The 21,571-nt window shown below is 39.0% G+C and overlaps 1 protein-coding gene across 2 annotated transcripts in view; it reads left to right on the forward strand.

Moving 5' to 3' along the window:
• Nucleotides 1-21,571, forward strand: part of DNAJB6 (DnaJ heat shock protein family (Hsp40) member B6) — a 65,395-nt gene that overhangs the window by 19,582 nt on the left and 24,242 nt on the right. For both annotated transcript variants that reach the window (XM_074831705.1, XM_074831704.1), the window contains exons 6-8: nt 9,393-9,524; nt 10,427-10,568; nt 12,746-12,816. In XM_074831705.1, coding sequence (XP_074687806.1) covers nt 9,393-9,524; nt 10,427-10,568; nt 12,746-12,816 — 345 coding nt within the window. The remainder of the gene's footprint in view (nt 1-9,392; nt 9,525-10,426; nt 10,569-12,745; nt 12,817-21,571) is intronic.

The raw sequence follows: 21,571 nt of genomic DNA on the forward strand, positions 1-21,571 counted from the left end.
AATCCCAGAAAGAACCATGCTTTTCTCTGTGCTAGAATGTGTTAATAATGCAACATGATAAATTGCTCCAGATGGATGCCCTCTCTAGACTTTGATGTCTGAGAGAAGTCTCTTTGTGGAGTCTCTTTCAATATAGATTATAATCTTGACAGTTTTGCTATAGTTCCTTAACACTTTAGTGTTCTCAATGGACCTTCCGGGATGGTATTTTATAAATCTCTCAAATGTTTTTGTGAAGTAGAATTCATGATGTATTTTACCTAAATTTAATACCAGATGGTACATATAAACCCATATCCATTCTGTGGAGTTTTCAGTTGAGAATTCTGGTTACCTGGTGTATGTGGTATTTAAAAATCTATACTCTTGGAAACCAAAGGCAAAATTAAACTTAACACCTTTATATCGCTAGCTAGATGTAAATATTTGTCACAGAGAACGTCAACTAGGCAGTTGTTTGGTTCCATCAAACAACGGAATTACTGTAGATAGACTACTGTGATATCGATTACATAAAATGAAGCATGAGCATTCTGGAAAAGAATAGTGAGTTACTTTGAGCATCCAGGCTAAAAGAGTCTTCAACTGACAAAGAGGAAAATCTATGTGCAATAATCATTGCAGTCTCTATTTTACATGATCTGTTTTAGTGTGTTGTTCAGGAATGGGATAGCTTTATCAACCTTTTTTGTCTCAAGGACAGAAAGTTGTCCTGCTTGGGCAAAAAGTTTGCATAAGAGTCAGATCATGGTTTTAATCCACATGTAATCCCATTTCTGATAAATATGATGTTTAGGTGTTCTAATGCAAAATTACTCAAACGGATTCTTAAAACTGAAAATGGAGGTGGCTTTAAATTAAAGCTGTCTTGTACAACATTGTCCTCTTTAATCTTTTTGTTGACATAAACTTGCAGTTTTTGGTGCAGGTTATGAAAAGTGCTCAGAGATTTCCATGTGCATTCATTGTTTTGGTATGAATGTGCACAGTTGTATTTAGTAAGCACCAGTTTTAGATCATAATTATCCACTGAATGGTCCAAATCTCACTACTGTGATTTTTTCAGAAAGAACTTCATAAGTTCAGAGGAGGTTTTTGAAACACAGGAGTTGTCTCATCCAGACAGCAGTATCAAACATGAACAGGTAATGATGTGGCTCCATGGGTAGCTAAGCTAATATATAGCTTCTGCTGCTGAAGGGGAGGAGCCCTTGCTGCAAATTCCCATGTCTGTCTTAAAACTTCAGTCCCTGAGTGATGTCCGATTAGATACATTGAGAAGCTGTTTGATAGCACACTGGCCAAAGAGGAAGTTTGTCTCAGGCATCCCAAGGCAGTTCAGGTTGTTAGTTCCCAAGAAAATGGTTTGGTTTGGTTTTCTTGGATGGCTAGTTGGTTAAATTGGTCAGAGGACAAATGCTGAACATAGCACAAGGGGAGCAGGTCATACTGGGTAATGTTACGCTCTTGTGATATCCACTTCGTCTTTCAATGCATTTCCTCACTGATAATCCCTTCTACTTCCATAGTGGAAGAAGTGGTGTGCCTGAACATCTGGGCATTAATTTGAGAAACATGACATGCTGATTAGAGTTGGACTTAATGTACTCTAAGATCTTTGTAATTATGGTATAGATGGCATTCAAAGGTAATGTTTTAAGTCTTGTTTTTCAAGAAATTACTAATCCCAGGGTCTCTGCTGTATATCATTAGAAAGGCTTTCAAATGCTTCTGCTGGTAAACTTTCTTAAATAAGTGGGGCAAATGTGTTTGACATCTGATTTGTGGAAGTGAGCAATTACAAAAGACTGTGCTGAAACACTAGGCAGGTGAATCAACAGTGCTTGCAACAGCATCTTAGTGTCTCTTCTGAGTAAGTGGCATCAACAGTATGCTTACTTTGGAGTTAAGGAAGAAAATAAATCCCATGCAGAAGTGCTTACAGGTTACTGTGGCCTGTCGAGTTCCGATGACACTTTTTGTTTCTGGGTACACTCCAGAGCTGTGGTTCTCTGTATTTACTGCAAATGTGCATCTTTGAAACTTCTTTCAAGTAGGAGACAATATAGAAACACCTACTCCAACAATTGTATTTTATTTTATGTATCATATATCGCCCTTTGTGTAATCACATTATTCGGACCCATGTTTCAGACTCTCTTGTGGCATGATCTATGAAGTCACTTACAGTACACTTTTGATATAAAAGATAATGGCAGGCAGCCTTTGCTTACAGAAACACTGCAGACTGTAGTACTCAATGCTGTTGAGTTTGATTGCCTCTTAGGTGGATGCAAACATGGACCCACCATCAGTGAAGGAAGGGTTGGTATGTGAACTGTTACAGGAACTTGACCCCTACAAATCGATGGGCCCTGACATTATCCATTAAGCGAGCTGGCTGATGTTGTTGCAAGGCTGCTCTCCATAATCTTTGAGAAGGTGTGGAGATTGCAGGATATCCCAGAAGACTGGAAGAAGGCTAATGTCACTCCCATCTACAAGGGCTTCAGTCCCTGGGGAAGTTCTGGAACGAATCCTCCTGGGTCTGTCACAAGTCAAATGAGGCACGTGATTGGGAAAAGCCAGCACAGATTCACCAAGGGCAAATCGTACTTGACAAATCTGACTGCCTTCTGTGACAAAGTAACCTGCTCGGTTGATGTGGGGTGAGCAGTGGACATTGTCTACCTGGATTTCTCCAAGGCTCTCGATATGGTTCCCCACAGCCTCCCCCTAGAGAAACTGATGTGTTATGGTCTAGGCAAGTGGTCTGTGTGGTGGGTGGGTAACTGGCTGTCAGGCTGCACCCAGAGGATGGTGGGAAATAGCTCCTTTTCAAACTGGTAACCTGTCACAAGTGGGGTCCCCCAGGGATTGATAATGGGCCCAATGCCTTTTAATATCTTCACAAGTGATCTGGGTGATGGGATCAAGTGTACCCTGATGAAGTTTGCTGGTGATACCAAACTGAGTGGGGAAGTGGACACTTCAGAAGAGAGAGTCACCCTGCAGGGAGACCTGGATAGGCTGGAAGAGTGGGCCAACAGGAACCTTATGAAGTTCAGCAAGGACAGGTGTAAGGTCTTGTACCTGGGAAAACATAATCCAGGAGTGCAGCACAGGCTGTCATCTGCCTGGCTGGGGAGCTGCTCTGTGGAAAGGGACCTGGGGGTCCTGGTGGACAACAAGCTCAATATGAGTGAACAGAATGCTGGGCTGAATCAACAAGGGTATCACCAGCAGAGATAAAGAAGTCATTATCCCACTCTACTTGGTGCTTGTCAGGCCACACCTGGAACACTGTGCTCAGTTTTGGTCCCTGCTTTACAAAAATGATGTGGACAGGCTGGAGAAGGTCCAGAGGAGGGCCACAAAGATGATCAAGGGACTGAGAAGCCTGCCATATGAGGAAAGGCTGAGAGAACTGGGTTTGTTCAGCCTTGAGAAGAGAAGGCTTAGGGGTGACCTTATCACCATGTTCCAGTATTTAAAGGGTGGCTACAAAGAAGGTGGAGACTTCCTTTTTAGAAGGAATCACATGGAGAAGGGGTGATGGGTGCAAGTTACTTCCAGGGAGATTCTGACTGGACACAAGAGGAAAGTTTTCACAATGAGAACAATCAGCCATTGGAACAGGCTTACACCAGGGAAGTGGTGGATTCCTCAACATTGGATGCTTTTAAGATTCATCTGGACAAGGTGCTGGACCCTCTTGTCTAGATCGTGCTTTTGCTAAGAAAGGTGGGACCAGATGATCCTTGAGGTCCCTTCCAACCTGGTATTCTGTGATTCTGTAGGGGCTGAGCAGCCTTCCAACATTATTCTGCTCAGTGCATTGTAGCTACAGTGTCATCCTCCTGCATCTGCAGTAAGGGCATTCAGCTCATGTGTCGTGTTTTGGCAGAGGCAATAGCGTGGCTCTGATTGCAAAGAGTAAAAGAAAGAAAGTTCACGGGTTGGGGAAGTAGTCCAGTGAGTGGTGACTGAGCAGTGATGCTGTTTTTACAGGGTAATGTTCCTTTGCATACTGACCGTATAAGAGTATCAACATTTCTGGCTGCAGCAGTGCATACATGTAAGAACATTTGCTGACAGTGCACAATTTATCTCAACACTTCTGATTTTTCTGGAGGTGAATGATGGCATTGCACTGGAATGTGCTCAACACTTTCATCAGGGATAGCATTGTTCTATAGCTGAAAGCATCTTCCTGAGCTGCTTTTGACTCTTGGGCACTTCTTTCTGCAGTCTTACTTTTAACCAGCACAGTTGCTTTTATGGTAACACTGTGAACTCTATTGTGATTTCAGCTAATGCCTCAGACTGATTTAATGAATTTCGTGAAGTTTAACTGAACTTGAAAGGTGGGCCTGTGCAGACCTCATGAAGTTCAACAAGACCAAGTGCAAGGTCCTGCACACGGGTTAGGGCAATCCTAAGCACAAATACAGGCTGGGCGATGCGTGAATTGAGAGAAGGACTCGAGGGTATTAGTGAATGGAAAACTGACTATGAGCCAGCAGTGTGTGCTTGCAGCCCAGAAAGCCAACTGTATCCTGGGCTGCATCAAGAGAAGTGTGGCCAGCAGGTCGAGGGAGGTGATCCTCCCCCTCTGCTTTGCTCTCCTGAGACCCCACCTGGAGAACTGTGTCCAGCTCTGGGGCCCCCACACAAGAAGGACATGGACCTGCTCTAGCGGGTCCAGAGGAGGCCATGAAGATGATCAGGGGGCTGGAGCACCTCCCGTATGAAGAAAGGCTGAGAGAGTTGGGGTTTTTCAGTCTGGAGAAGAGAAGGCTCTGTGGAGACCTTATAGTGGCCTTCCAGTACTTAAAGGGGCCCTGCAGGAAAGATGGGGAGGGACTCTTTATCAGGGAATGTAGGGATAGGACGAGGGGTAACAGTTTTAAACTGAAAGAGGATAGATTTATATTAGATACAAGGAAGAAATTCTTTACTGTGAGGGTGGTGAGACACTGGCACAGGTTGTCCAGAGAAGTTGTGGCTGCCCCCTCCCTGGCAGTGTTCAAGGCCAGGTTGGACGGGGCTTTGAGCAACCTGGTCTAGTGGAAGGTGTCCCTGCCCATGGCAGGGGCGTTGGGACTAGACGGTCTTTAAGGTCCCTTCCAACCCAAACCATTCCATGATTCTATGAATCATGGACTGCTTCAAATGTAGATATTCTGGGTTTTGCCTCCTTTCCTCCCTTCCCTATAGTATGGTGCTTTCCTGTCCGTTTTCTTTCAGACATGCCAGTCTTTGCCAATACGTCTTGAGTCAGATTAGCTCATGGATGCAACAGAAAGCTAACAATACTAACATTCAGTGTTTTCTTTTGGATCAGTGAATTAATGCAACTTGTCATTTGGTTCCATGATCACAAGGCAGGAAAGGGGAGCAATCACATCTTCTAAGTAGTATCCTGCAATTGGCTTATACTGTTGAAGGGAGAAAATCCTGTTTCTGTGTTACAGCTGAGGACTCCTGAGAGTGGGAGGGATCATGACCTACCTTATTTTGAACTGCAGTGCGATATTTATTATAGTTGTTGTTGTTATCTGACTTGTTTAGAGGTAAAACTCTTTTCCTGTGACCACAGAAAAGCAAGGTAGGATTCTGTGGTTCGCAGTGAGCAGGTTTAATGTTTTACCCAGAGGAGCAAGACAGTTGCTGCATTTGAATAATCAAAGATTTTTCTAAATAAAGTAAGTTCTTTTGGAAACATTAACTCTAATGTAATTATTTTCAGATGGGTTTGTTAGTGTACAATCTTTTATGTTGCTGGGCGCCTTGTGTTCCAACCTTCACGTGAACTTTTTGGCTTCTGTAACTGCAGTCTTCCTACCAAGTAACGGCAAGAGTCCTAAGTCCTTCATTTTGTCTCTTTTTTTTGGTAACAGACTACTATGAGTTCTTTCCTTAAGCATTTTCTTTTTCCCCAAAAAGCTTCATGTCCTCTGCTGTTGTTGATAGAATAGAAGCCTGTCTCGCTGACTTCTTTGAAATTTCTTCTCACCTTTGATCTCTTGATCTTTGCTGTTTTGACAGCACCACAGGTTCTGTGTCAGAAGTATACCCCAACATTTTTATTGAAAGTGAATCTGATACTCCCATAATCTTCTGGTAGTACCCAGATTAGAATAAACTGTAAATTTATCTCCAAGCAGTATTTAGTAATACTGAGGTGACACTAATCTAGCATTTCAATTTTCTGAAGCCTTTAAGTTGTATAGTATTTATATTTTCCCTTTCTTAAAAAGGCCTTCACTTGTGGGGTGTCTTTTACTGCTTAGTTTTGTTGATCTGATATGCCTCTTAACATTCAATAAGAAAATTACATGGATTGTAAGCACCAAAATAACTATCATAAAAAAACCCAACACGCTCATATTGTGATATTCACTGCATTTGAACAGTTTGGAAAAAGCCATCTCTGTGAAAAGGTTATCATGCATGGAAAGGTTCTACTAAATCACAAAAATAGACCTACCAGCCTGAAATATTATTTTGCTGAGCAGTACTATTAATCATCCTGATTTAGGGACAGCATAAACAGGATCTAAGTAGTTGTGAGGTTGCTATATTAATGTGTATTTGGTGGTAGATACAACAAATGATAGTGCAGAAGCCTCCTGCTGCCTTCCCTCCTCAATGTTGTCGGTATTTGTTTTACCTGCGTGCTGTACCTTGATGGCTGTCAGCATAGTAAGAAATACTCCCTCAGAGAAGTCCTACCCATTTTCCTGTCTCTGCACAATCCATCTTGCTGAGATTCCACAGTCTGAGTGTCTTACTGGTTGGTTCGAGTGTCGTGTCTTACTGGTTGGTTTGAATGTCTTACTGGTTCGAGTTACTGGAAGAGCTCTGGAGGATTATTAGCACGGCTGCTAACAGAAATAACTGAGGCTAGAACATTTGCTAATACGGAGTGCTGACCTCTTTCTTTGGTGTGTAGGGTTGCCAAAAGCTAATAAGGCAAGGCTTAGTTAGGCTTCTGTGTGACTAGGAGTAGGCAATAATCCATTTAGAAGCTGGGTCGATAGTAGGAATCTCTGGGAGACTTTGTGATCCTCCCGTAAAAACCTTTGCATTTCTGCTTCTGTTGTGCTGAGGATGAGAGATTCATTTGAAGAACAGCCTGACAGATTGTGGAGGCTTAAAAACTTAAAGCTTACATGATAGGTTGCTTTGTTTTTATTTGAACTCCAGGTAACAAGAAAAATTGAACTATAAATAGAAAGCTTAACAGTGGGAGTAATATGATATAGATCACTTGTACACGTGAGTGAACGACCTTCATGACTAACTTGTGAGTCACTCTAGCGAGAATAAATTGGACTACAAAACAATTAATTGCGGTGGTTTTACTTGCTATCTGATACACTAGTCTGACCAAAAAAAAATCGCCTTTTTTCAAAATGGGCATAGTGCTTGTTTTGGAAATAGTAACTTTGGTGGTAGGTTCCCATGCCTAAACGTTGGTTTAATTTCTGTTGTTTTAAAGGTAATAACAGGTCACTTTGATGTTGAAGAAAAACTTGTTCTACATTAAAAAAAAAAGCACAAAACAAAAACCATCTGAGGTAGAAAAAAAATCTTACCACTTGATTGTCTAGCATATGTAAGGTAAAAGTTTGGTCTTGACTTGTTTTATTCAATAACTGTGGAAGGTAGGGGAAGGATAGGGTTATTTTTTTGTTCTTGACATTTTATGTCTTTGCTTACGGGAGTATGTGCCTGAACCAGTGGCTGCCTTTGAGCATAAATACATTGTGACGTTTCACTTCTGTTAAGTAATTGCACATAAACCAGATGGTAACTAATATTTTTTTTAGTACCATATTGATTGCTTTCTTTAGTACTGTCCCTATTGCATTAACTTGTTGATTTATCATAAATCAGCTTGAATTTTTGTGGGGGTACAGAGGTGGAGTAAATACTGTGTTTCTGACCTTCTCTTTGTCAATTTGTAGTTCTGAACAGTCATGCAGTTATAAGAGTCTTTCCTTGCTTTCATACTTCTACTGCTGCTATCTCCAGTTTCTGCACTTTTCAGTAAGAGCTTATTCTGAGCAGTGTTTCAGACTTATCTTTAACTATTGAGTCTCCGCTTGTAAAACTTAGTAAAGTAGTTGGTACTGTACAGCTCTCATTCTGGGAGAGTTGTGGTTGATGAAAAGAGTAGTTGAAGTTTCTAAACTTTTCTGATTTTAATGCAAGTAATATGTTTATTGAGTATCTGTTACATTGTTACATGGTTGCAATTATATATATTGTTCTTACTTGTAAGAGCACTAGTAAAAAGCAGTTTTCAGATAATTCCAGTAATAACTATTTTTTAGGAAAATGTGATAAAGTAAATAAGGATTGCTTCTATGTGTGTCCAGTTCATGTCCCCCCCTCCCCCCCCCCCTTCTTTTTTTTCCTTTAAAAGAGACTATTGCCTTCCTGATGGGGATGGAACAATTGCTGTTCTGAGTGACATAACAGTTGTACGTGAATTTGAAATATCTTTATCCATGACACCCTTTCTCTATCTCTCTCTCCTGCTTGGTAGGGACCAAATGTCTCTTTGGGACACTGTGTAAACTTTGCTGCCTAAATGTGCATCAGAATATGTGTTTGAAGTACCTAATGTGGCAAGTGCTAAAATAAAAACTTTGACACATTATGAGTCATCAATCCCTGGCTGCTGTTTTTCTATTTCAATAATTGATATAACCTATCTGGAAGTTACTTTCCAGAGACCTCCTCACAGTGATTGACAATAAATCTTGAATAGAAATAAGCTAGAAAGTTCAGGTACCTGTGTGCAGTATTTTAAGATTTGTTGAATTCAAATTCTAAGAGTTTAATTTGTCTGTCGTGCTACTCTTTATTCTACACCTTGGAAGACCTTAGTCTGACAAACAGGGAGTTCTGTAGAACTGAAGGGTTTGCCGTATGGTGACTTGGTGTATAGAGATCATGATTATGCATCTGAAGAGCGTTAGATCTATCAAATGCTAACTGACTGGACATAGCTTCAAATAAATATTCTTTTCATTCTTTATCATACCTCCAGGGTATTGTGCTGTATGAGCACATGCTGGAAATACTATTTCTATAGCTCTTGCCACTTCTATTATACTGAAAAATGTAAGAGCGTTTACTTTTTATGAAGTAATTTTTATAATTACTTTTAGGTTCAAAAGTGAGACAGACTTTAGTCTAGAAGGATCATAGGAATTGCCTTTTTGGTGGACTATTCAGTTTAGGAGCATCCAGTATTTCAAAGGAAGAATCTTACCTGTAACAGGAACTTTTTTTTTTCATGAAGAACCCCTAATGATTACAGACAGAATCACTCAGTAATATTGACCTTTTAAATGTTGTGTTCTGTTTTGTAGAAGACCCTTTTGAGGACTTCTTCGGGGGCAGGCGGGGTCCAAGGGGAAGCAGAAGCAGAGGTGGTGGATCATTTTTCTCTGCCTTTGGTGGATTCCCTGCTTTTGGAAGTGGTTTTTCTTCATTTGACACAGGTAAATATCACAACATTTAACAAAGAATGCAGTTTTGGTTCACAAAAGATCTCTGTAAAAGAAGCTGATAAATACTTTTAAAAAAGTTGCCTTCTTTCAGGAAATTGAGGCTGCTTTTTTTTAAGTTAAGCTGCTCTCTGTAAAGTCTGAAAGTAAATAAAGCTATAGTTACAATATTTGGTGTACCTAAAAGTTCACGAAAAGTAAATAGACCTCCAAGAGGTTGAACTTTTTGTGGTGTTAATTTTGGTTTCTTTATAGCTTTAGAATTGGTTTTGTTCTGTTTGATTTTAGGTGTTGGGGGGGGTCTGATGGCTTTTATTTAAGGTCCTGAAAACACAGTGGAAAAGTGTGTGTCTAAAACCCATGGTACTGCTTAGTGTCAGTTTGAATGCCGATCTCTGTATCTCAGAGGTTGCCAAGGATTGCTGATAGTCCACATCCTTTCAAGTGTTAAGATTCTGGGTATTAGTTGGGATGTTAGCGATACAAAACTTGATCTGTCTGTTAACTCAGGGCATCCCAACATCTACATTAAAGCAAAAAATCAGATTCATTAAAGTTACTAGCTTTACCTTGAGTGAAAAGAATGATATAATGGTTGAGTTCAGCAGACAGGCTTGAATGCCTTTTCTTCAGGGGAGGAGGTGACAAATGGTTTTTGGGCAGTGCTGTGCATTTGGAATTTGAACTCTGGGGGTCTCTATATGGGAGAAGTTGATGGGGCTGGAGCCATGTTTTTATTCTCACACTGGTGTTTAATGCCATCTGATCACTGATGCTGTGTTGATGCTACCAACTAAGGGCATCCTGAAGCTAGGATGTAGACTGAGTGGATGATAAATTTGGATCCCACAGTCATGCAAAAATAAATTTTCAGTCAATACCTTCTTTCCCAATAGGCTTTACTTCATTTGGTTCATTGGGACATGGAGGCCTTACTTCATTCTCCTCTACGTCATTTGGTGGCAGTGGGATGGGTAACTTCAAATCAGTATCAACCTCAACTAAAATAGTTAATGGCAGAAAAATTACTACAAAGAGGTAAGTGATATAAATATATTTGTATGAAACTATGCAGAGACATACATAGCTATAAATACATGCATATAAATATACTATATATATACACACATAAACACATTGATACATCTGTGTATATGTATTTTTACTTTTGGTGTTGTGGTCATCACATTACTTGGATTTCTCTGCTTTAAAAAAAAATTGAAAATATGAAAAACTGACTCTTCTTGGCATTGCTGAGTTACCTAAAGCTGTAGCATGTGAAGATGGTGTTTTTGTCTAAACTCCTGATAGTTGAGGAGGGTTCAGATGTGTAAGACATGCTTTCAGAACTGCCCTGATGAAAAATGAAGGTTGGAACTTGTTTGCTGCTTGGAAGGGACCTGGCAATGGAACTCTTCCAGGCCTTCAGAACCTCCCGTGTAGTGATGCATATTTTATTATGGTCCTTGACTACTGTCTGCCAAGTCAGCTTGAGCTTCTGGAAGGGAAAAGTGTGCTTGGTTTCTATTGATTGTGAAGCTTTTAACTGGGGATTGGGAGGACTTTTAATTTTGCAGACATTATGAAACGTGAAACAGTTTTCCTGAACATCTGCTCTCATTTGCTTTCCTAGGCAGTGTTTGAGTGAAGTTTTTGTGTAAAAAGTAATTTTCTTTTATCTGTTAAGTGAAATAAGCAACTGAAACCTGCTTTGGAGAAAATATTTCCTGTCTGTTGGAAAGTGAATTTTTAAGTACTATATGCAGTGTAACTTCTCGCTATTTCATGCTTGTGATGGGGAAATCACTGCATTTGGGAAACCCAAATATTAGTTAGCTATAGAGTAATCTACATGGAACATTGTGATCAGTAAGTTATAGTAGTACCAAACAAGTAGTTAAATGTAATTTCAGTACTTAATAAAAATCTGCGGAAGAGCAAGGGAGAACAATTTTTTGTCTGGTAACTTGTGTTCCATATTACAAAGTGCAAGGTTCTTCTGTGTCCTGTTGTGCTGGAGAGATCCTGTCATCTTGACCACTTAAATGCAGCCTTTGTCATCACACTCTGGTGTGGTCATGACATTTTTCTGTGAGTGTATTCCAGAAAAATCTGAAAACTGCCCGCTTTTGAGGGAATTGTACCAGGTGAGAGAGGTCAAAGAAGGTGTTTATGCAAAAGAAGATAAGGCACCATGTTTGTTCTAATATTTAAAAATAGGCTAAATCAGGTATGCTGCTGTCATATCTTCTGTTATATTTAGAAAGAGGAGGGGAGAAGCAAGAAATGTGGTTAGCCACATCTTGGAGGTAGCAAACATAACTTCCTAGAAGTCCTGTTATTTTGTAGAATGTCTATCCACAGGGTAGCTAAGTCTAAAGAAGTTTCATATCCCAGCATACCCAATGAAAATCTCCTCTGAGTAATATTTTGCTTCAGGCAGGAAGCTGTGCCCTCTGTTTTTAATATGGATATATTCTCTTCAATAAGTCTGATCTCCAGAAAAATCTGTATTCATCCACGTGGTTTCCTCATTTGAATCATGACAGGAGAATTCCCAGATAGTTAAAATTTAGACATAAATTAAATGTTCTAAAAATAAAGATTCCTTATCTTCCCGTTTCAAAAACAAACAAAAGAAGCCCAAACCCACAAAGTTTTTCAGTCTCCTTCCAGTCAGGGGTGCTTAAATTTTGCAACGTATATGGTGGTCATAAACCTGGTATACAGTAGGTCTCCAAATTAATTGCTTTGATCAAATTAAAAGTGGATTAAAGACTGTCTTGCGTGCCTTACATCATGCAAAATCGTGATTGGGTCTAGATTGTTACGTGTTTTAACAAATGGGTAGGTACTAAATGCAGTGTCAAGATTGTATAGTTGATCTGTCAAAAGACATTTAGTTCTAGATAATAGTGTGTTAGTGTCAGTACAACTGTGACAGTGTATGAGGTGACAGCTGTAACTGTGAACTCTACAAACTGGAGGATTCAAAATCTGAAAGCAATTTTCCTGCTATAAATAAGCAATATCAGTGGGGGAATGCAGATGGTTACTAGTTACAGCTTCTGCGCTGTTAAATGCAAAAGCTTGCCAACTACAGTTGCATTAAACAGACAGTGCTCTGTTATAGTTCATTATCTGAAAGCCTAGGTCTGGTGTGTGTTTTCAAACTGCTTACAGTGCTTTAAAATGGCTGTGTTTTTGTCCTACAGAATTGTTGAGAATGGACAAGAGAGAGTAGAAGTTGAAGAAGATGGCCAGTTAAGGTCGCTAACAATAAATGGTAAGGAGCAGCTGCTACGCTTGGATAACAAGTAATTCAACGCACGCATTTAACAGAAATTTTAAGCTATAACAGCCACCATTTGAGGATTGACAGGAACATTTTTTGAAGATTTCAGATGAACTCAACTTTCTGTATATCCGTACTTAAGTAGTATAAATAGCTCACCGAAGCTCGTATTTGTCATAGACTTTTGAGTTAATTGTTGGGACCACATCAATTGGACCATTTTTTGTCCTTAAAATTGTTGTAAATTTCTGTATGCACTTTTCTTTTTATTATATATGATCAAGGTGAACCATGATCCTTCAGTAGTGCTAGGGCAAGATGTACACTAACACTAGCATGAATCTTGCTTTTTCCAATTTGAAATGTGAGCCAATTAGTAGTTTAAGTCTGCTGTGAAGTTAACATTTCCAGGATAACCTTTTTAATAATTTCAACTTTTTTTAAATGTTTAGTAGTGAACAATGTTAATACATTTCTGGTAATGCATTTCTGGTTTAAATAAATTAAGGATGTTTTCTAGTTGTGCATGAATGCAGACAACTTAGTAAGTTTTGACAAATGTTTAAATGTGTAATGTAAGCAAAAGGTAAACAGAAGTGAAGCCAGTGAGCTGAGTCTTTTGTCATTTGCTAAAAAAAAAAAAAAAAATTCAAAATGAATAAATGCTGATGTTTGTGGTGCATTCTTTCATGAATGGCATTTGTAACCTTCTTGTGTCTGTGTGTGATTTGGGCAACTTGGGAAAACAGTGCTTTTTTTTTTCCTACCACCTCTTTCTTCAGTCTTAAGGATGAGGGCCTGTTTTCTTTGCAGATGTTTTCTTCAGTGTGATTGAAAACATGATATTTAATTGCTTTTCTAAAGCTCTATTTGAAGCACCTATTTTTTAAGAAGCATTCAGAGGCTGACTCTAACTCCATCTTTGCCTTAGTACATATTTTTTTTTGGTCTAGGCCTAAAGTAACACTCTAAAAATAAAAAAAATTTTCTAAAGTTTTAAGTTCAGAGATTGCTTCAAAAAATTAATCTGTAGTGAACATAAATATACAGAAAAACATTTAATAATTTAAAAAAAGCATTCTGAACAAGATTTTTTGCTTATTTTGAGAACAAACATAATTGCTTTCAATAAGATTTGTACAAAGTTATTGATGTTAAAATATCTCTCTCAATTTTAGTCATCAACCAAAAATTGAAAGATGGATTAATGCCTTCTGTTAAATTGAGTTAAGTAAAGTGTTAATTTGTAGCTAAAACCGGATTTTCAAAGTTTAGTGAAAGATGACTTGATTTTTGTATGTCATAGCAAGAGCATGCAAGTAATGATTGGCATATGTTAACACCTGTCAGGCTCTGGGTAATTTCATGCATAAGTCATGGATGTGCATTTTTTTATCTGTGCACCAGCTTTGAACATCTGGCCTTCATAAAAGTCTTTAGGGTGGCTTAGTGTTTTTTTTAAAAAAAAAAAAAGCATGGTGTTTTCAAATGATCACTTAATGCCTTCTTGCTGAACACCATCTGCTTTGTACTAACAAATGCGTTGATTATTAAATAGATTGAGAACATTTGCTCTTGTTTATCATGCAGGAAAACCAATTCAACTTAACCCAAACCAACAATCTAACAAACGGCTACAACAGAATTCATATTTGCAGCAAAGTTAGTGTATCTTACATTTGTCCCTCTACCATTAATGCTAATTTCATAGAACCAAACAAAATAACAGGTAGAAGAAGAAATAAATACGTACTTTGGTTTTGGGACTACAGAAGTTATGTACCTTTTCAAGTTCTTTGCAGAGTTCTTGTTACTTCAGTGTTGTGTTTTTGGTGTAGAAGCACAAATTCAGTTTAGAACTAAGCAGTGTTTTCTTGTTAATGCTGTTTCTTCCTTCCCCATGTATGTTCCTTCTTGATCCAGATAACTAAACAGACAATTTATTTTAAAATCTGGCTTTGTTGTGATGTCTTGAGTTATTAAAAAATGTTGATTTATATTTATAGGACACAGTGTGCTCCTTTAAATTATGTAAACTGTAAAAAAGTGCTTCAAAATTGGTTAACTAAGTCAAATAAAATTAGGACAATCTGGAGTTGAGTTTGAATTCCTTCCTGTGGATACCCATAGGTTTTATGTTGACCTGCCAAACTTCACCTTCTATTTTAATCCCGGGTAATCTTCTTTAACATTTAAATTACCTAGCTCAAGTTAAGAACACAGTTACGATAGCATAGCTGCTAGTGGCAAATCTGTACCCACGTGCTTGCCTTAGATGATCTTACTCGAAAAAGTGTGGTCCTTCTCATGGCGTAATATACAAACAGTTCACTCCAGGGTTCTGTAACGAAATCTTTTAACACTGTAAATTTGCTGAAGATCCAGTGTTTTGGATAGTCTCTCATCTACCTTCAGATCCCTGAAGCTGGATCTTGTCAGAGCTAGACGAAATGCAGTATTAAATGGCAGCGCTGCACTTTTTTCATAGAAAGAGAAACTCAGAACACAAAAACACACAAGAAGAAATGAGTCAGCAGAAAGCAGAATTCATCAGTAAAGTTTTCTATAGTTGTAAGCAGATACCCAGACACCAGTGTTTGAATAGGCTGATGGCTGAACTGGATGGGTACATGGTCTTAGTCCAAGTATACAATTGGATTGGCAGTTCCAGTTCCAGATGTAAAAAATTGTCACCTCCTTACACTTGACCTAAGCCTGATACTTTCCACCTGTTTCAATATGTAGAACATGGGCTTTTTTTGATATAACACTATATCCAGCTTCTTTTTTTAATGCAATTTCTTGCATCCAACTTCATTTTTAATACACAAAATGAATCATCATTCTGTTTACTGTGGATCCAATTTAAGTTCTTCCTATTATGTATTATATATTCAGAATTTCCTCTTATTCGTGCTGCTAAAGTGAGTTTCTTTTCTCTTGAAAAACCACCTATTAGGTAGCTCTGGAAAATTTTACGTCATTCTTTACTAATATGTAATTTGTATCGATGTACAAAACCTACTCACTAGAAGTAATGGATCATCAAGGGCAGCAAATTTCCTTAAACTTCAATTTTGGCCAAAATAGCACAAAACACGTAATAACAGAAAAGGTTATTAATTCTAGCAAATGCTAGGCATCAAATGGGCAATGGAATGAGATGGCTTTCAAAAACAGGTGCTGTTTGATTAAAAGTACCATTTCTTCATACAGAAGGGATTAATTTTGACTGTTTAGGGATGCCATCCAGTTTAAATTAAGCTTCCTCCAGTGGTTTGGAAAAACTAAGATGGAGTTCTTGAACCTTCCAAGTCACTTACTCTTTCATGCACTGCTTCAAAGTTCATTGGTAGAGTACAATAACTTTGTAACGCTTTTTCTTGGTGCAACCTCTTTGTGGTCTCTTGTGCATGGCAGTAATTTCAATGCAGTATGCTGTAACACAAGTTTCTCCTTAGATTGCATGGCACCTACCCTTTTCACTTGGCTTTACTGAAGAAGTTCGGGATTTTGCTTTGGAATGCTTCACATTTCAAAATGGTTGCAGCTATTGCTTTCAGTTCTTACAATACTTTTTCCGTTGAGAATCACAGGCATTGTTTTGTGGTATAAGTGACAAAGTTGCTCTGCAGAGAAAGTGTACATAACATTTGTGAGATGTATACGGTATCAGCTGTGATTAATTGATGGACTGAGTCTTAGAATGCTGAAAACAAGATTGTGAAAGACTTAAACCCATCATCTCTGAGCCCGAGGGTTTTATGTCTCTATGTCAGTGTTTGTGTTCAGCTGTCACGTTCGCTTGCCTCCTGGGGTGTATTGGTGTTAGGTGTAAGTGGAGGTTTGTCTTCTGCATTTAGCTGTGCTGTGTGGTGGTAAAGTTATTTTATTTTTTGTTTTATAAACATGAGTTCTGTTCCTCAATCTACCTCTGCTCTGTTTGAGAAGTGAGCTTGTTTCCTACTTTGCCTTAGTTCAATCTGTGTTTGTAACAGGATAGTATTTACTTCTAAAGATGGTTTCATTGCAAAATGAATGCTACAGCTGTATGATGCTCTTGGGCACAGACCTTTTGAAAAGTGCTCAATATTAGTGCAGGGCTTTAACTTAGTATTAGAATATCATTAACCTTTTTGTGGAAGCATTTCTTGGTACTTTTGGAAAACCTGTCTCTTCGGTTGTGGTTTTTGGATGCCTTAGTATTTAGGCTCATTTTTAAGTCATGGTGTTCTCACAAGGTACTTGCAATACAGACATCAGTAATCTGCCAGTCAGCAGTAACCTGAACTTTGAAACTTTAGGTTTTTTAACATAAGAAAAGGAAGTTCATTTGCACTGTCTGCTCCCTCTGGTCTGGTTTACTTTGGGACTGAATTGTGACCACAGATTTGCTTTATGTAGTACTCAATGTAGACACTTTGGGTTTCCTTGTTATTGCTTGTCCTCAAGTGGTAAGTAAAAAGCTTTTTGTCTTCCACCTGAAATGGTCCCTATGCTGCAATAGTGTTGGAGTGAGACATACTAACTTTTGTTAGTGTTACAAACTATACCTTTTGAATTTATAATTTTAGTGGATTTACTGCTTAATCTGCTTTGGTTTTGGAAAAAGTACGTCAGCTAGAGTTGGTGGTTAAGTGAAGTGCACTACTGAAAAGTTAGAGCAGAAGATGGTTTATACTCTGCTACATAAGTCATGCATTGACAAAACAGTAAGCCTCGCTTTTGAGATGGTGCTGTCAGATTTAAAAAAAAAATAATTAAAAAAAATGCTGTGACCACCTGAGCCTTAATCCCGAACCTATGCAAGCTGACTGCTGATTCACTCATTGAAACTTCTCTGAAAACTATGTTCTGGCAGACTTAGCACTGGGTTAGGTGTTATCTTACTTACAACAGCTGGTAGAAAGTTAATTGAAAACCCACGTGAGTACTGTATCCCCTGTCACGCTTACCATGTCTAAAATACATGCAGTAGTTTGGATGTGATAGTACCCAAATCTGAAAGCTATGAAGTCCTGGTGTGAGGTAGATTGCGCTGGTGGCCTGAGTGCTAATTATCTTCCAGATAAAGGAAGCTGAAGACTTCTGCCTGAGAAGATGTCAGCTTCAAAATGTAATGGTGGGGATTAAAAGTATATTTAATTTGGAAGATAAGTAAAAAGTTTATTAAAAAGATGCTATTAAATACAATTGTCTCTTTAGTTCTTTGGCTTTTAAAATAATGCTAGCTTTTGCAGTATAGTGGGTTCAGTTTAAAATCACTAAAAATAGATAATTTTTGAGCTTGACTTAAAATTGACAATTAAGGAAACAGATTTTTAGAGGCTTATGATAATAACTCTTAAAACTCTGCTTTGTCCTCTAGCTTATCCTTTATACTGAATCACAAATGAGAGCTCTTTCACCTATTCTTTTCAATGCAGCCAATTTCAAATGAGCTTCATAAAAATAGAAGAAAAACCCTGCAGCTGCTAGTTTATCAGTAGTCAAAATAAAACTGAATCATTTCATACAACTGAATGTTAATTCTGAGAGAGATTAAATATTAACACCTAGTTTGTAAAGACTACATTAAAGATGCTGGTCTTTTACATGGTATAACAAAACCATGTAAACCATCTCAACACGGTACGTTGAGAAGGCTTCAGCTCCTCCTTTCTGACTGTTAAAAATCAAATACAAAACCTCCTGCATTGTTTCTTATTTGTTAATTTATTTGAATGAGTTACTGGTATGGGAGAGGAATCCAGCCTGGGTGACTGGTCATAGAATTCAGATTGTGGAACACACATTCCTGATGGCCGGAAGGGAGAATTATTTTGGCTGTGTCTGTGATGGATTAGATTGAAGCAGCTAAAGATGCAGAGCAACAGCTCTGGAATAGGATTATTCTATCTCTGTTGCAGTCATGAGCTCGACTGAATTATGGTTCAGGAGGGGAGTTTACCTGGAAAACAAAACCATAAGCCTGCAGAGGCTTTGACACATCTGGTAGAGAAGCTGGGCAGATCCAGCAGTCTTTCAGTTTCTCTCCAGAAATACATGCCATGTCTGTGTTAATCTTTGTAACTGATACACAGAGTAAGATTTACTTGCCTATTTATCACACATTTGCATAACTGTCACCATAGCCACCTCTGGCAAACTTTTCCTAGGCATATAGTTGGAGGCTACTTTTTACTCTTTACAGAAACTAAATCTGAATTTGTGATTCTGTTGCAATATTTGTCTTAATTCAGCAACGGAGTACTGTGTCTTGCTTTTGTGAAAGGGCATATTCTGTAGTATCAGTCTCTGTCATTTTTCTTCCAAAGGGAGCTAGACTATGGATGTTTTAAAATTGCTTCAGACTTCTCTGTGAAAGTACTTCTGGAGGAAAATGGAGAAAACTCACATGGCCAGGGCTCAGCCTTTCCAGTCTCTCTTAACCAGAGTCGGAGGACTAAGACTTTTGTCTTCAGAGGACTTTGGCCAGACTTTCTGTAATAATACTGTCTCTCATCAGAAGGCACTTTGGTACTTTGATTTATTTGGACATGCCCTATTAAGTAGTCACTCAGACACCTCCCAGAATTAGTCTGCTAATCTTGACGTATACATTTCTTACTACTGGGTCCTTACGGGAAATACGGTCAAGTCCTTATCACCAAGTGTACTGTGCTTCAAAAACGAAAGGGCATTATTCAGCTCTTCCATACAAACTGGGAGCTGGATGTTCAAGAGAGCAGTAGAGAGCTGGAAGTTCACTTAAAGCTGTTTTGGATGTCTGGTATCGCCTGCAAGCATGAGTAATGTTCATGAACCTCCTGCCCTCAGTATTTGTGCTCCTGAATGAGTGCAAAAAGGTGGAAGATTTTTCTGTTGGGGAGATTCACCTTCCAAGTTAGGACAACCACCAAAGTGTTTCTTTCATTAAATACTTCTAGTGCTACTTCCATCTTTTTTGGGCTTGGATGTTTTAGCCCCAAGAAGAAAGGCAAATCTTAACATCCCTGATAAGCATGATGCTGCTTCTCAGTGTAACTTGCATGGCATGAAACCTGTAAGGGAGAAGCAGGAAACCAACGCAGCCTGGTTTTGTGCTGTTGACATAAATTTCAAAGACTTTTTTCCTCATTTGGCCTTGCCTTTCTCATCAGGGAGACCTCATGACCAGTTATCGCTGCAGCAAATGCAGAAGCGGTGGGAATTTGCCAGTGTCTCCTCTTCACTCTGCCCGTTTTCTGCTGGTCCAAGCTCTGTGCTGCTGTGGAAGCTTGTTTCCCTGCCAAGGGAGGTGCTTCTGCAGCCTGAGGATGGTGTGCCAAATTCCAGTTTGATTCTAAAAAAATGTGTACACCACTAAGATAAAACTGTTCATATTAAAGGTCACCTTGTTTGGAAGAAGGGTATAAACATTTGTATAAGGCTAGACAAATTCAAATGAGCATATAAACATACATGGATGATTTAACTGCTGGAAGAACTTGCCAAGAGAAGTAGTTTCTCCAGCTTTCAGTGTCTTAAAAGAATAGCTTTCTGAAAAATAGTTTCAGTGAGGAGTGAGTGTTTGGGCTCTACAGAGAAGTAGCAGAATCCCAGGAGCCTGGGGCACAGATTAAGATGCAACATAGGGTGAAGCGTTCCTTCAGGCCTTCTCTCAGAGTCTTCCCTCCCTCTCCTGATGTGTTAACATTAATGCACATGACATATTCTCTTACTGTGGTTTTGAGGCTGGGGGATGCTTTTGTGATGAAGGAATTTGAGGGGTGGCTGGGGCTGTGTACAGGGGCTGCCTTGCTTCTCGGGAGGTGCTGGGGAAGGAGGGTGGCTGGGAAGAGAGGAGACAACGCGTGCATCTAGGGCACAGATACTACTGCCCAATGACTATTGCCCTAAAGCATCCAGTTTGGGATGTGTAGGTGCTGAGAGTGGACTTCATGTGGGAGAAGACATTCTGGATCTATTAAGGTAAGTAGTTGCCTTATTGTAGTGGACAAATCAGGTGTTTAGTGATGAGGAGGAACCAGGGCGAGGGCTGTGATGACTGTCCCAGGGAATTTGATTTGGAATTTGCATTACAGAGCGCCCTTGTACATCTCCTGTCTTCTCACCAACAACAGACTGCAGAGTTTGAGAGCGCCTAATTTCAGCTCCTGAGATGAAGATTAGGAGGTCTCTTGTTAATGAATATAATGTTATGACAAAGATTCATTTGGCAGAATGAACTATTCCTTTTCTTTGATGTGGGCAACAATTTAATGATGTAAAGTTTTTATTTTTAGTGTGTGTCAAAATACACATATTGCTATCAATGTAAGATTTAAATTTTGAGTGACTATGATGAGAAAAGCTATCTTTTGTTAATTGGATCATCTTTGGTAGCGTGCTAATTGCCTGAGACTGCAATATGTCAGAAAAATATTTTTACAGGGAGCAGTCAGAGAAGTGTCCTCCACAGGGTTTATGCGCGTAAAAAAAACTCTGTGGATGCTTATTTGGGTTTTGTATATACACAGAGCTGCATTTGTTAATCAAGTTTATTTCTAAGAGAAGCTGGAGGAAAGGCAAATTCCTGGAATTATAACTCAGCAGCATTTGGGTCATATAACCATCAAACATAGTTTGGAACAAAAACAAAATGTGAACTCTTGTATGGCAAAGTCCTGGTATCTCTCAGGTCCTTCCTAATTTTCTGGGGAAGGTATCCTGCTTGGAGAGTACTGGAACTCCAGAACTAAGTCTTAGTTCCTCTATGGTCAAA

This window comes from Strix aluco, chromosome 1 (genome assembly GCF_031877795.1).
Source record: "Strix aluco isolate bStrAlu1 chromosome 1, bStrAlu1.hap1, whole genome shotgun sequence".
Lineage (NCBI taxonomy): Eukaryota > Metazoa > Chordata > Aves > Strigiformes > Strigidae > Strix > Strix aluco.